This window comes from Macaca mulatta, chromosome X (assembly GCF_049350105.2).
Source record: "Macaca mulatta isolate MMU2019108-1 chromosome X, T2T-MMU8v2.0, whole genome shotgun sequence".
NCBI classification, from domain to species: Eukaryota; Metazoa; Chordata; class Mammalia; order Primates; family Cercopithecidae; genus Macaca; species Macaca mulatta.
In genome coordinates this window covers 126044675-126058616 of record NC_133426.1, presented here as the reverse complement: position 1 = coordinate 126058616, position 13942 = coordinate 126044675, and the positions used below count along the sequence as shown (strand labels likewise).

Sequence of the window (13942 nt, the reverse complement as noted above, 5' to 3'; positions counted from 1 at the left end):
TCCTACAGAACAGAATATTAAGGTAATTACAGTTAGGAAGGCTCCCAAATAATTGCGCCAAGTAGATACAAATTTGGTTACTGGATTTGAGGGGCCAGATTGCCTAACTTCTTAGGATCTGTGATACTGATACAGAATTAGAGCAAAATCACCTAAAACTTGCTTGAGGATAAAATAATGTTGAGAATGGCGTTGGCATGAATGAGCTGCTGACAAGCTTGCTGTTGTTCCATTTTGTCCCCTTTCAGTTGGTTACTGTATTTTCCCTTTCTTTGAAATGTAGTCATTCTTAACCCAGAAACCTTCTATAAAATCTGCACAGGTACATGAGCAATTTCAAATTTTATTTGGATTACTTGTTTTTTATACTGAAGAACTAACTGTGCTTTCCATTTTATATCTAGCTTTTAGTGTCACAGACGTACTTTTTGGATTTTTTTCCTCCCCTTTGATTGCAAAATGAATGGAAATATCATGCCTTTTGTTGGGATTCTTTTTTAGTAGTATACAATGCATTCTCTTTGCTATGAGTAACCCCTGAGCTGGAGATGGGTCCTAAATAAAGGATTCTAATTGCAGCTTTGGTTCTTCATCATACCTCCTTCCCCACATCAGCACATGCAGAATTGAAAAGTTCAAACCTGACTGCCATTTGAAAAAGGGACCGTGCAAATTTGTTTTCATTAACTTTGTTATCAATACATGTAGCCTGTGGTGTTTAAAGGGAGAAAGAGGCAATTAGCATAAAATGTTCAAATGAATGGTTTGTGGTGCCTTTGACCATGCATATGTTGTTTTTGGGAGGTCAGCTTGTTGGCTCTGTTGTAAGGTTTTAAACGGATTATCCTATGAAAGAGATTGGGTATAGTGTTTCTCAGGAGGTGTACAAAAGAAAAAAGTTATTAAACCTGACCATTCTGAGTCTCGCCTTACATTTTTTCAGGTATGATTAACAGTGTCAATATTTAAAGCACTCAGCCACATAGCAGGATGAAAAAGTTAATGCAAAACTAATCCACCAAATAGAAAAATTTAATGTGGTTCTACTTTGAAGCAGAAATGGACTTGAGGGAAAATATTAAGCAAATTGAAGGACATTGCTCCTAGGTGAAACAATCCAAGTAATGTGGTAATTAGTGCAGATTGTACTTCTCCATACTGAGGCTTCAAGTACCATGTCTTAAAAGATGAATGGGATACATGCATCCTAAGGACTTAACTTCATTTAGCACCATCCACCCAACCAAACAAGTACGAAGAGGTGGTAGTTTTTACAGTCATTGTCCTTGCCTCTTTAAAATGAGATGGGTTGCTCCTCAGAAGAAAGCAGAGTTTTGTTTAATCAAAGTGATTGAGGATATCTGTACTCCCAAATTTTACATAGGATTTAAAATACCATCTAGACTGGGCGCGGTGGCTCACACTTGTAATCCCAGCACTTTGGGAGGCTGAGGCAGGTGGATCATGAGGTCAGGAGTTCAAGACCAGCCTGGCCAACACAGTGAAACCCCGTCTCTACTAAAAATACAAAAATCAGCTGGGCGTGGTGGCGGGCACCTGTAATCCCAGCTACTCGGGAGGCTGAGGCAGGAGAATCACTTGAACCCCGGAGGCAGAGGTGGCAGTGAGCCAAAATTGCACCACTGTACTCCAGTCTGGGCGACAGAGCTAGATTCCATCTCAAAAAAAAAAAAAAAATCTAGTAGTTTGGTACTGTTTGTTTTTGAGCTAGGGCTTTTAAAGAGGTGGAATGTCAGGATCAACAAGTTAGATCTTGGTCTCTGAGGGTGCGTCTCATTCTGTCACCAGGCTGGAGTGCAGTAGCACAATCTTGCCTCACTGCAACCTCCGCCTCCCGGGTTCAAGCGATTCTCCTGCCCTCAGCCTCCCAAGCAGCTGGGACTACAGGGGCGTGCCACCACGCCTGGCTAATTTTTTTGTATTTTTTTTTTTTTTTTTTTTTGAGACGGAGTCTTGCTCTGTCACCCAGGCTGGAGTGCAGTGGCCGGATCTCAGCTCACTGCAAGCTCCGCCTCCCGGGTTTACGCCATTCTCCTGCCTCAGCCTCCTGAGTAGCTGGGACTACAGGCGCCTGCCACCTCGCCCGGCTAGTTTTTTGTATTTTTTAGTAGAGACGGGGTTTCACCGTGTTAGCCGGGATCGTCTCTCGATCTCCTGACCTCGTGATCCGCCCGTCTCGGCCTCCCAAAGTGCTGGGATTACAGGCTTGAGCCACCGCACCCGGCCAATTTTTTTGTATTTTTAGTAGAGACAGGGTTTCACCGTGTTAGCCAGGATGGTCTTGATCTTCTGACCTCGTGATCTGCCCGCCTCGGCCTCCCAAAGTGTTGGGATTACCGGCATGAACCACTGCGCCCAGCTCTGTATTGTTAATGTTTAAAAAGCATTACCACTTATGACTGGAAAGAAAAAAAAAGGTTCTCTCCAGAAGTATCTGTCTTGTCTTTTCCATTCCCAGAATGAGTATTTTTGCTTTTACCTTAATGTTTGAGGGGGGAAATGAGTAGATATGAGATCCCAATAAGAAACCAATACAAAAAGTTTATACTGAGCTAAAAAAACCAAACCAAAACAAACCAGAAAAAAACAATGATACCTTGACTATGAAATTTTAAGGTTATTTTTATTTACAACTTTGAAAAATGTACATTTTTTTTACATGGGTTACTTGTGCAAAGTTAGATTTGGAAGTGATAAATGCATAAAAGGTGACAATAGAACATTAGACAAAACATTTACAAGCCTTGTCCCATACTGCTACTTAAAGGTACTATATATCTAAAAGTATAAATATCGAAAAACAGATTGCAGACGTTGGCTTTAAGGTTCTCAGATGCTGAAAGGGAAGAAATTAAAGCATGCAGCAATAACTCAGGATTTGAGTGGAAAACAGTTGGCCACAGATATGCTGTGTTCCCTTCCTTGAATTCATTAAAACTCTAAAATAAAGATGGACAATTGAGTTTATTCATCTAGGGCAGCACTGATCCTTTAAAAAGATTAAAGTATCTCCAACTTTCCCTAGCTCAAAAACTCATGCATGTTTCCATTCCTCTGCTCCCACACCTCTTTTAAAAAGCAAAAACCCAGAAGACCAATATTCTGAAACTTAGCATGAGTGTGCCCTGTCAGTAGCTTGCAAAGAGAGGATGTGTCAGTTACTACAATTGCTGTACTCCTTTAGCTGAGTCCTTCAACATTCTCCTTGCCAGTAAATACTATCTTGTAATTCATATGACTGAGATCTTAGTATCACAGGATTTTTAGCTCCCATTCCTCTTTCAAAATTGTTTACATGGATTTGTTTCTATTCTCTGTAGGCCATATTCCAAACACATTCACTTCTAAATCCAACACAAGTGAAGGACCAGCCAGGATGAAACACTCAGCAATCATTTCATTAAAAATAACATCCTGGTCATCAAGCTAAGCATAAGCACCTCTTGTATAACAATTCATCTTAAAAGCTTAAAGTACAGTAATAAAAATAACTGCTTGAAAACTGGAAATGAAATACAACAGAAAAACTGAAGCATTAGTAATTTTTGCAAGTAACCCAGGTACAGTACATTTGATTTCATAGAGGGTGTTTTCTGATGTTTAAGGAGAGGGTAGAAGGGGTAGGAAAACTTGGCAAGGAAGATGGAAACAGCACAACAGCTATTTTGCTTTTAATAAAGTAAATGTAATGACAGGAGTAGGGAGTGACAAACACATCAATATATATTTTTCTTATGGCCAGCTTCTTCTTTAAACTGTACCCGGGGTCAACAATCACGCCAGCTTTGTTCTACTATTGCAGAAACACGCTTTTCATATTCCCGTTTGTTCTCCTGGTACAGCTGAGCAGCCTGGCTGTTTGCTGGACTATTGGGATTGGGTTCATCCAATAGAGACTAAAGAGACAATTTTTAAAATGTCAGTTACTTAATGCAAAACAGCTATTTTATAAGGTAGTGACACTCAATTGAATTGTCCTAAGTACAGCTACATTTCTTGTCTTTAGCACGCAAACCCAGAGTTACATGAATCTGCTAGTAGCTAGGAAAACACATGTGGCTTGGGTCTTTTTTTTTTTTTTTAAAGAGAGATGGGGTCTCACTATGTTGCCCAGGCTGGTCTCAAACTCCTGAGCTCAAGCAATCCTCCCACCTTGGCCTGCCTAAGTGCTGAGGTTACAGGTGTGAGCGACTGCACCCAGCTGACTTGGGTCTTAATGGTCTACTTTTCATCTATAAAACAAACAAGCTTTGACCAAAAATAAAAAGGTCTATTACATTATGACTTTCAAAAACAATTCAATTGCTAATATAAACATATTAAAAGTTATAGTTCGTCACATTAAGGAAAAATTCACCTGTATGGATGTTAGAATGGAAGACACATCATAGGTTGGACTCCAACGGTTCTGAAGTATGTCCAGACATATACTACCATCTGCATAGACTAAGAACAAAGAAGTAGGTACATTAAACGTAACAAGACCACTAAGGTTTTAACATTATAGACAAAACAAAAATAGTCAAGAATACTTTGCTTTTGAAGTTTTAAAAAGATTCCTAGGTTGCTTCCCAGTTAACTGCCTAAAAAGATGAGTCATAACCACCACTAGTGAAATAATCAGGATGATCAGAGAATGTCAGATGTGATCAGCATAAAACTGGAAGATACTTAGTGTTCATCCTTTGGAAAAGACTGCCCTATTATCCAGGAAATCAAACATTTTTGAACAGGGTCCCTAGCTATCCCCAGACATGTGGGAAATTCATTCCACCAAATTTGTAGGCTGTATCGCCTATCTGAAATAACAAAAGATCGCTCAGAGTTCACAAGATTTCATTTTGACAAAAAGATAAAAATATCTGATACCCTGAAAAACACTTCATTAACCTAAATAAAAGGCAAGCTGTTCTAGGCTTACTACTATTTTAAAAAGTGCAAAGCGGTAAGTTAGAATCACCTGTGGTGCTTTTCTGACATACCGTATGCCTGGCCCTCAACAACAGAATCCTATTCAGTAGGTTTGGAGTGAGGCGAAGGCATCTGCATTTTTAAAATGTTCCACAGTAATTCTGATATGCATCCAATGAAAACTACTTTTCTAAACGCTAATGAAAATAATTACAACACAAGACTATCCCAATCTGGCCTAGCATTAAAAGGAAACCTCAAGAGCATCCTTCGTTTTGTTTAATAAGTAAATGACAAAGATCATCAAAATCAGGAGGCTCCCAGACTCCAAGCAAAGGGAAAATAACTCCACTGCTTCAGTTCTAGGACAAGACAGCCACAGAAAACCAAGAACAAGTTCAGCTTTCAGGAAGCAGCAAGCTGCCTAAACAAATACTCAGGCACCACAAAATATACAGGAAATGTGGAATACTCCATAATAAACACTATAGTAGTTTAAAACACTGTACTAAAAGTGATACTTGCCATTTGGATGGAACATCTTAGAGACAAATCTAACTGTAGGTGGTTTATTTGGATATTCTTCAGTGAATTCTATTGTAAGTTTAAATGTTCCTGTAGTTAGAAAAGAAAGATTTAAGAAAATGTATTTATCACTTTGTTCAGTTGTACTTTGTTTTTAATGCTATGTGGGTTTTTCCAAGTATTAAATAATGCAAAGATACAGGGTAGAGAGGAGAGGCCAGGTAAGAAATACATCTCTAGGAATTGCTCTAAGAACTACTCAAATGTGATTTTTTGTTTTGCCATTATTTTCCCCCAAACTTGAAGACAGCCATCATAAACACAAAATTACTGCATACAAGATAACTTTAGCCACTGTACATTTTGAAAACATCCTTAAAATAAGAAACTGGGCCCAAAATTTGGCCTTCCTCCTTTAGAAGACCAAAAGACCTCAAAGGCCTATTTTAGTCAGCTGCCATCTTAAACTATCCAGTGATTTTTAAACAGACTGGAAAGAATGAAGGCACAAAGGTTCAAAAACCAATGCCAGAATACAAATCCATAATCAAGCTATTTTTAAAATAGAAGAGAGTAAGTATAAAAGTGTTCACTCTGGTTCCTTTTCATGTCATAGTGATCCTATAATGAAAACTTAATTGAATTTAAGCCAGGAAAAACTTCATAGTCCTTCTCAGAAACCCTTAAGTATGGCTCATAAGGTACTTCACTATAAAATCAACTCAATTATTCACACATATGGAAGGAATTAATGGCAGAAATAATTTTAAAATCATATTTTGTTTAAATTGCATTCACGTTTCCAGCAAATTTATTTTTCTAATGTTTGTTTATACTACTATTGAAATGAAATTATTTTTCTTAAATATATGTCAACCTAAGGTAGCAGGAGGCCCTAAAGCATAGTAGGTTATAAACTTACTTACAAGGCATGGACAAACTGGATCTCATTCAAGAATTTTAAAATGTGATCTGAGGAGATTATGTCCTTTAAAATATTATTTTCAGGCCGGGCGCGGTGGCTCAAGCCTGTAATCCCAGCACTTTGGGAGGCCGAGACGGGCGGATCACGAGGTCAGGAGATCGAGACCATCCTGGCGAACACGGTGAAACCCCGTCTCTACTAAAAAAATACAAAAAACTAGCCGGGCGAGGTGGCGGGCGCCTGTAGTCCCAGCTACACAGGAGGCTGAGGCAGGAGAATGGCGTAAACCCGGGAGGCGGAGCTTGCAGTGAGCTGAGATCCGGCCACTGCGCTCCAGCCCCGGCGACAGAGCGAGACTCCGTCTCAAAAAAAAAAAAAAAAAAAAAAAAAAAATATATATATATATATATATATATTATTTTCAATTGTTTGTTGAATAAATTCAAGAAAACAATTGAGCAATGTTTTTTCCTGACTGAAATCTGTTCAAGTAAACTTAAAAGAATCAGTTACTATATGGTATAAGGTGATGCATGTTCCACTGTATTACTCTGGTCCATTTAACAAATTATTCTAAAACAACAGACCACACTTCGGTGTATTTCTTACTGGTTCCTTCAGAGTTAGCAATTTATTTCCTTTTTGTTCTCATTAAAAGGTTTATCACTGCTTAAGAAAAAGAGAGAAGACTATAATCATTCTAGGACTAGATCCGTGACAAAGCAATATCAAAAAGTTTGTTTTTAGCAAGCTCATTGGAAACGATTTGCTAACAAAGCTGCCCTTAGTATGAACAAGTGTCTCAAAGCTTCATAGTAATATAAAATGCAACATATAGAGACATTATATTCCTCAAACTATTGTTACTCCCTATTTTCTTTTCAAAGCCAGACCTGAAGATACTATGTATTATAACTAAGGAAAGAAAGTAAAATCTTATGGAATGGACAAACATATGCCCTTTAGAAGTATGGAAGTATGTCCATCAGAATATACTTCACCTTTATCACCACCTGGTCATAAATCTTCCTCTTTCTGAGGAAGAAAGCACAGTTCTTCCTTTTCAGTATTTATTGACATTATAATATGCAAGAAAAAGCGGGAACGTGTTAGAGTTCCAAACTTTGAGTTTCCTTATGTATTATGATCTCAAGTGTAAACACACTTGGATCGATGTTGCAATCTGACCAAATTATGAGTAAGAGACGCTGCTCTAAAACTGGGAAGATGTAATAGCACATGGACATCCCAGCTACTTTAAAACCATCACTAAATATGATATCTAAAGGTAGTAAAGCAAGACACAGGGAAGCCATAAGCAAAAACAGTACAACATACTGGCTAAGAGCATGAGCTCTGCAGTCAGACAGGTCTGGGCCCAAGTCCTTGCTTTGGTACTTACTAGCTGTGAGACTTCGGGGAAGGTGTGCTCCTTGACTAAACCTTAAGTTCCTCATTTGTAAAATGAGATTAATAATAGTACCCACCACACAGCATTGTTGTGAGGTTTAAATGAGAGAAATATGCATAGTGCCACAAAGTTAAGTGCTCCAAAACCATGAGCAACTATTTTTGCTATAATAATTCTAAAGTTTCACATCTCTAGACTCAGCTGAAAGAGGCAAAACCCAAAAATCAGAACTTAACTATCAGTAACAAATACACAATGAAGGCATTCAGATATTAAACAGTACTTTTAGGTCTACATCAAACACTCACAGTGCAAAGCAAGTTGAGTACCTATGTTGGTGGCTCACAAGTTCCTTGACTTGAGCTTTCTGCATACACTTGCCCAGAAGTTCAACTAGGTGATTACCTAGCTACCAAAGAAGTTAATCACAAGTCTTTTAAAACAGTTCACTTAATATCTTGAGAAGTGAAGCAACCTATTTATGTCTACTTGAATATAAATTAAGACTTCACCCAAATCTTATTCAAGGTACATATTAAAAAGAGGGTGAAAACTTCACTGCACTTTTAGTCACATTAATCAGAGCCTGTTTAGTATAACCTTCGATGTAATTTCTAAGCTCTAAACAAATGTTAAGGGAATTTAAAATCCCAGAATTAGTAGTATGCAGTCTGAGACTAGAGCTTACTCTCTGAATATTTAGAAGGCTAGGCTTTAAAATAACTGAAAATGTATGCCTCACCATGGTTGTACATAATGTATACTAATTTTGTTCATCTTCCCGAGGCTAAAACATCGTAAGGAAAGTATCCATTAATCCATCTATACAGGGAGACCACCAAAATTACATAAACGTGTTAAGTTTATATAATTTTGGTGTATGGCAATAAGGAGTGATAAGGTTGAACTAGAGGGAGTATATGTTCTGCCTGAAGACATTGACAAAGTCCAGTTTTGGAAAATACTGTGTTGGCCAAAGAAAACACACCCGCAGGTGTTTTCTGCTATTTGGCCACCAGTTTGTGACTCCTGAGAAGAAAGCAAAATACATGTAACTTCAAAATTATTTTTGATGACTGAAACTCCATTTTTCAAGTAATATCCAAAACTCTTCATCATAGGATTTATTTATCTTTAAAATACTCTTAGTGGACTTTAGAGATTCATTTTGAAAACGATTTTATGACTCAGAAATATTTCCAAAAATTAAAAAAAATAAAAAAGATGTATACCCCAATTCTAAAGAACACATCTATTATGAAAAGCAAATACCAGTACCTTACCATGTCTATTAACAATTTTTAGATTATGTGATGAAGACTATATTCCATAACCTTTGTATTTAGCATGTATACCAAGATATTCTGATGAGGAAGCATTTCTCCCCAGTGTTTTGGTAGTGTAAGCTCTTAAGAATATATTCCTCTTATTGTGTGAAGTTAAACCAAAATACCCTTAAGTGTTGCTTTTCTTAAGATTTCATCACTCTAACTAGGACCTGACTGTTCCAGAAACTTCCATAACGAACAGTTTACAACGAAGAAGCAAAAGTAGTTTTGGGGTTCTTAATTAACATAATACATTGGAAACAGCAAAATCAACTATGCCACTTATCCCTAATCAGTCTTTTCTCTAACTGTAAAGTCCCCAACTGTAAATAAAGGGCATTCAAAAAATGGTTAAGGCCGGGCACAGCAGCTCATGCTCGTAATCCTAGCACTTTGCGAGGCCAAGGTGGGCGGATCACCTCAGGTCAGGAGTTCGAGACCAGCCTGGTCAACATAGTGAAACCTCCCTCTACTAAAAATACAAAAATTAGCTGGGCGTGGTGACGGGTGCCTGTAATCCCAGCTACTCGGGAGGCTGAGGCAGGAGAATTGCTTGAACCTGGAAGGCAGAGGTTGCAGTGAGCTGAGCTCATGCCATTGCACTCCAGCCTGGGTGACAAGAGCAAAACTCCATCTCAAAACCACAGTGTTCCAGATACCTGAGGAAGCATCCATGGGTAGCAGACTGTTCAACAGAACAAATCAGCCTGAGTAATTCCTTTCAGTAATGCTAGGATGGAGATACACATCATCAAAAATAGTACCAGTAATGTCAAAGGTGACAGTCCTGGTAGATAATGGACTCCATAAGTACCTTTTCAATTCATACCACTTAAGAGAAGCACCCTTGAAATATTTAGGTAGCCAATCCCCAGCAAAGCGATGTACTATTAATAAAGCTGTGCCCAGCATAAAACAGAGTAAAACGAGGAAAAAAGAAGCCAATGAAAACAAAGCCTACTAGAGCTAAAGCAAATACACAGTTAATCTGTACATTTAAATCTCAGGTATAAAGAACTAGTGCTGGCTGGGTACGGTGGCTCAAGCCTGTAGTCCCAGCACTTTGGGAGGCCAAGGCGGGTGGATCCTAAGGTCAGGAGTTTGAGACCAGCCTGGCCAACATGGTGAAACCCCATCTCTACTAAAGATACAAAAAATTAGCCGGGCGTGGTGTCGTGCACCTGTAATCCCAGCTACTCAGGAGGCTGAGGCAGGAGAATCACTTGAACCCAGGAGGCGGAGGTTGCAGTGAGCTGAGATCGCGCCATCGCACTCCAGCCTGGGTGACAGGGCACGACTCCGTCTCAAAAATAAATAAATAAATAAATAAATAAATAAATAAATAACTAGTGCCAATCTGGTAGAGGAAAATTTAAGTCTAGCTATAGTTTCTTGCTACAAATCAGCTCAAATGATTAACTGCACCAAAGTAGTATGCCCTTACAATCACTGTCTCCTGCTGTCATTTCTTTTCATTGCAGCCCTGAAGAACAATGATATTTACCCAGGGGGTAAAGGTAGAGAGGAAGCTAAAAATATTCAGGTGACTGTCCACAGTTTCCTGGGGAAATCTAACTACTTGAGATGAATTATAGACTTAGTTGATATTGACTTACCTCACAACATTTTGCGGACTGGTAGCATCAAAAAGCAATCCGGCTCAGCAACATAAGTATGTATTAAGTAGTTTGCAGAAATGTTTTTGTTCCCACCTTCAAACTGAAGTGTGTGTGTGTGTATAAATGCTATGTGACCGAATGAAGATAAATCATTGAGGAAAAAAAATAACAGAAACATCCTTTTCCTTTTTTTAAAAACCTCAAATATTAAAGAATTTCATAAGTTCAAATACTTTAATCATCCTTTAAATGTATTAAACTTTCAAAAAACAACAACACACACACACCACACACACAACTGAGTGCAGAACTATCAATGTCATTTTTCTGGTTGTGATAGGGTCTAGTCATTCAAGATGTTACCAAACGGGAGGGTTTGGGGAGAGGACTGGGTTAAGGGTATAAAGGGTGTCTCTCTTAATTTCTTGCAACTGCATATGAATCTATAATTATCTAAAATCATAAAGTTTTAAAAAAGCAATTTACACATGTGTTTTTAAAAGTTAAACCTAAATCACTTAAAAATTATGTACCTACTGGTACATGTAGTACTTTCAAGTAGGCGGGACACTGATCAAAAGGGTACAGTGAGGCTAACTTCAATTGTGAAGCTGCTTTGAAATTACTGATCATAACGTCTTGATGAAAGCACACACTGTAAATTCACTTAAAAATAAGAAACAATACTGTACTCAAATGAGGCATTTAAGACCATCTTAGAGAAGTGAGGCTGACAGGCATTCAATGTCAGATTGTAGAAACCAGACAGTTGAATGGAAGGGACCGCTTGCATCCACTCAACATCCAACACACATCTACCAAGCACCTGCTGACCACAATTCCTGCCCTTGGGGTAGAATTCTGAACCAGATGGTCTCTGGTGTTTCTGCTGACTATCAGCAACTGGTTGGGTTTATACTAATTCAGTGATGGAGGGCTGAATTTAGCAGAATCACAGCCCAAGCCTCAAAACTCCTTAATACCAGTGCTATGATTGCTCCTTTTAAAAAGTGACTGCCTTCCCCAGATTTTTTTTTAAGAAAACAAGAAGAAAGGTGCAGTTCTAGTCAAGCATACAATATCCAGAACGACCAGCTACACACTGCATTCCACTCAAGCCTTTAGCAGACAGAGACTAGGCACAGCCAGGTTCCTAAGCAGGAGACACTTCCAGGATGAGTGGGAACCCATTCCCCAGATGATCAGGCTCCTGAAAAGTGGGTAAAGAAACTCTCTCTTACCATCCTCAAACGGGGTCCCTTCAGGCCTGCAACACAGAGAAAAATGGTCAGTTCCCACTTAAGGGGCCCCCTTCTCCCTGCTTCATCTGAGATGGCTATCCCGAGCTCTGCCACCTCCCGCACCGCTGCCGGAGTCGAAAGCCACTACAAATAGATGTCCCGGACTCAGAGACACAGGGCAGGCCGCCGCGCCTAACCGCCACCACTCCCCGCCCCGCCCCCCTAGAACCCCAAGCGGTTCCCCCTGGCAGCGGGAACTGAGCTAATCGAGGCACAGGCTCCGGGGAGGCGCCTAGGCCCAGCCAGACCCAAACATTTTCCCCTACCCCCTCGGCCTCCACGGGGGGCCCGCCTTGGAGCGCAGACCGAGAGGGCTCGCGTCCCCGGTTCTCTCGCCACCGCCACGAACGCAGACTCACCCGAAAATGACCGCGTTCCACACCATTATGTTGTTCTCGGACGGAGCCCCGCTGACTCCGGCTGGAGGATCCTCCTGCAACCTTCGGGAAGACAGACAGGGGTCCCCCTAGGCCGGCACTGGCGCCCGCTCCCGGCCGCTCCCCAGCCCTCCCCGCCCGGCGCGCCTCGGGACCCGCCCTGTGCCCCGGCTCGCAACCCCCGGCCTCGGCCGTCCCCTCGGTTTACCTCTTGAAGTCCCGCATGAGGCGCCGCCGAGCCGGAGTGGACATGTCGCGAGCGGGGTCAGGGGTGGGGCATACACTGGGGTCTCGGGTTCCCGCGGCGGGCGACGAGGCCGAGGACGCTGGAGAAGCCGGAGAAGGGGAGGCGGAAGCACCCAGAGGCACCGCGCTGCCTCTCCGAAGTCGAGGGTCGGTCTGGCGCCGGCTAAGCACCACCCCAGTGTAGACGGGGGCTGAACCAACCTGAGAGCAGAGAGAGGGGGGTGGAACGTCGAGCGCCGGACAGGCCGTACCAAGACGGGGCGGGGGGTGCGCGAGGAAAGTTGCTTATGTCATTAAAGCCCCGCAGGAGGCCGGGGGCGGGGCCGCGAGCTCAGAGGCGTGGGGTACGCTGGAGCCCGGGGCGCTGGAGGACCTCGTGGTGGAACGGGGTCCATCCCCACCTGCTAATTCTAAGGCAAACCCTGGGAAGTTTTCGGCTTTTTTTCTTTTTCTCTTTTTTTCTTCCTTTTTTTCTTTTTCTCTTCTTTTTTGTTTTGTGACCAGATCATTCATGAGAGCGCGCACTATGCCCGGGGAGGAGGGGGGAGAAGTTTGGAAGTCCCAAACTAGAGGACGAAGGAGTGGGCGGAGGTAAAACCGGTTCTCAAAAAGCGGCAACTCTAGGGTGCCCAATCCCTGCGGACACCGGAGATTGGGGTCGTAGGGGTGCGGAGCAGAGTGATTGGTTAAAATCACGAAAAATCAAAAGAATAAATTGGCCTTGACTATGACCGGCGGGCGGGGCGGGGCTGTGGGATTGAATGCAGGATTGGGCGCTCAACGTTTAGGCCAATGATCACCCCTGGGCAGAATGAAATGGTGTTGTATGTCCTGTGGGAGGGAATGGGAGCTTAAGGCAGGCAGAGTAGGGTTTTGTTTTGTTTTGTTTTGCTTTGGGCACTCACAATTTGGCTCTGGAACCACATTTTCCCTTGGTAGTTCAACAAGCCGAGCGGCTATTATATGTTCAGAAGAGTCCACAGTATGAGACTATCCGACTGCAGGGAGTTGCAAGGACAGTGGGTCTGAAGTAAAAGGAACGTGGAAAAGCTGCAGGTTGCGGGAAGAGTCACAGTCCGTGGACCTGCAAAAGCAGTAACAGTTTTAAAGGATAATTTTTAAAGGTCAACCCAAAATAACTTAGAAGATAGGCATAATACACATTTAAAAATTATTGAAAATAGGAGAAAGGTAGGTTTGGGTTAAGTCATCAAGAGTTTTGAATGCCAAGCTAATGGATTCCTTGGAAGTCCATTAAGCAGGGAAGTGACATCATTA

At 41.3% G+C, this 13942-nt stretch overlaps 1 protein-coding gene across 3 annotated transcripts; it reads right to left on the bottom strand.

Moving 5' to 3' along the window:
• Positions 1 to 2619: 2619 nt before the first annotated feature.
• UBE2A (ubiquitin conjugating enzyme E2 A) lies at positions 2620 to 12848 on the bottom strand. 3 transcript variants are annotated; one of them, NM_001193685.1, is given in 6 exon segments: positions 2620 to 3917; positions 4379 to 4467; positions 5458 to 5547; positions 11982 to 12007; positions 12401 to 12481; positions 12627 to 12848. In NM_001193685.1, coding segments are annotated over 6 exon segments (459 nt in total). In that variant the 5' UTR covers positions 12671 to 12848; the 3' UTR covers positions 2620 to 3788.
• Between the last annotated feature and the right edge of the window lie 1094 nt (positions 12849 to 13942).

What these genes read in the sequence shown, in the direction of transcription:
- UBE2A (XM_001082182.5), bottom strand. Translation starts at nt 12,670, where the DNA reads ATGTCCACTCCGGCTCGGCGGCGCCTCATGCGGGACTTCAAGAG. An exon ending in AGGGACCCCGTTTGAGGATG is followed by an intron (nt 4,468 to 11,981) that starts GTAAGAGAGAGT and finishes CTTTGTTCTTAG; the next exon opens with TCTATGCAGATGGTAGTATA. An exon ending in CCATTCTAACATCCATACAG is followed by an intron (nt 3,918 to 4,378) that starts GTGAATTTTTCC and finishes TTGTCTCTTTAG; the next exon opens with TCTCTATTGGATGAACCCAA.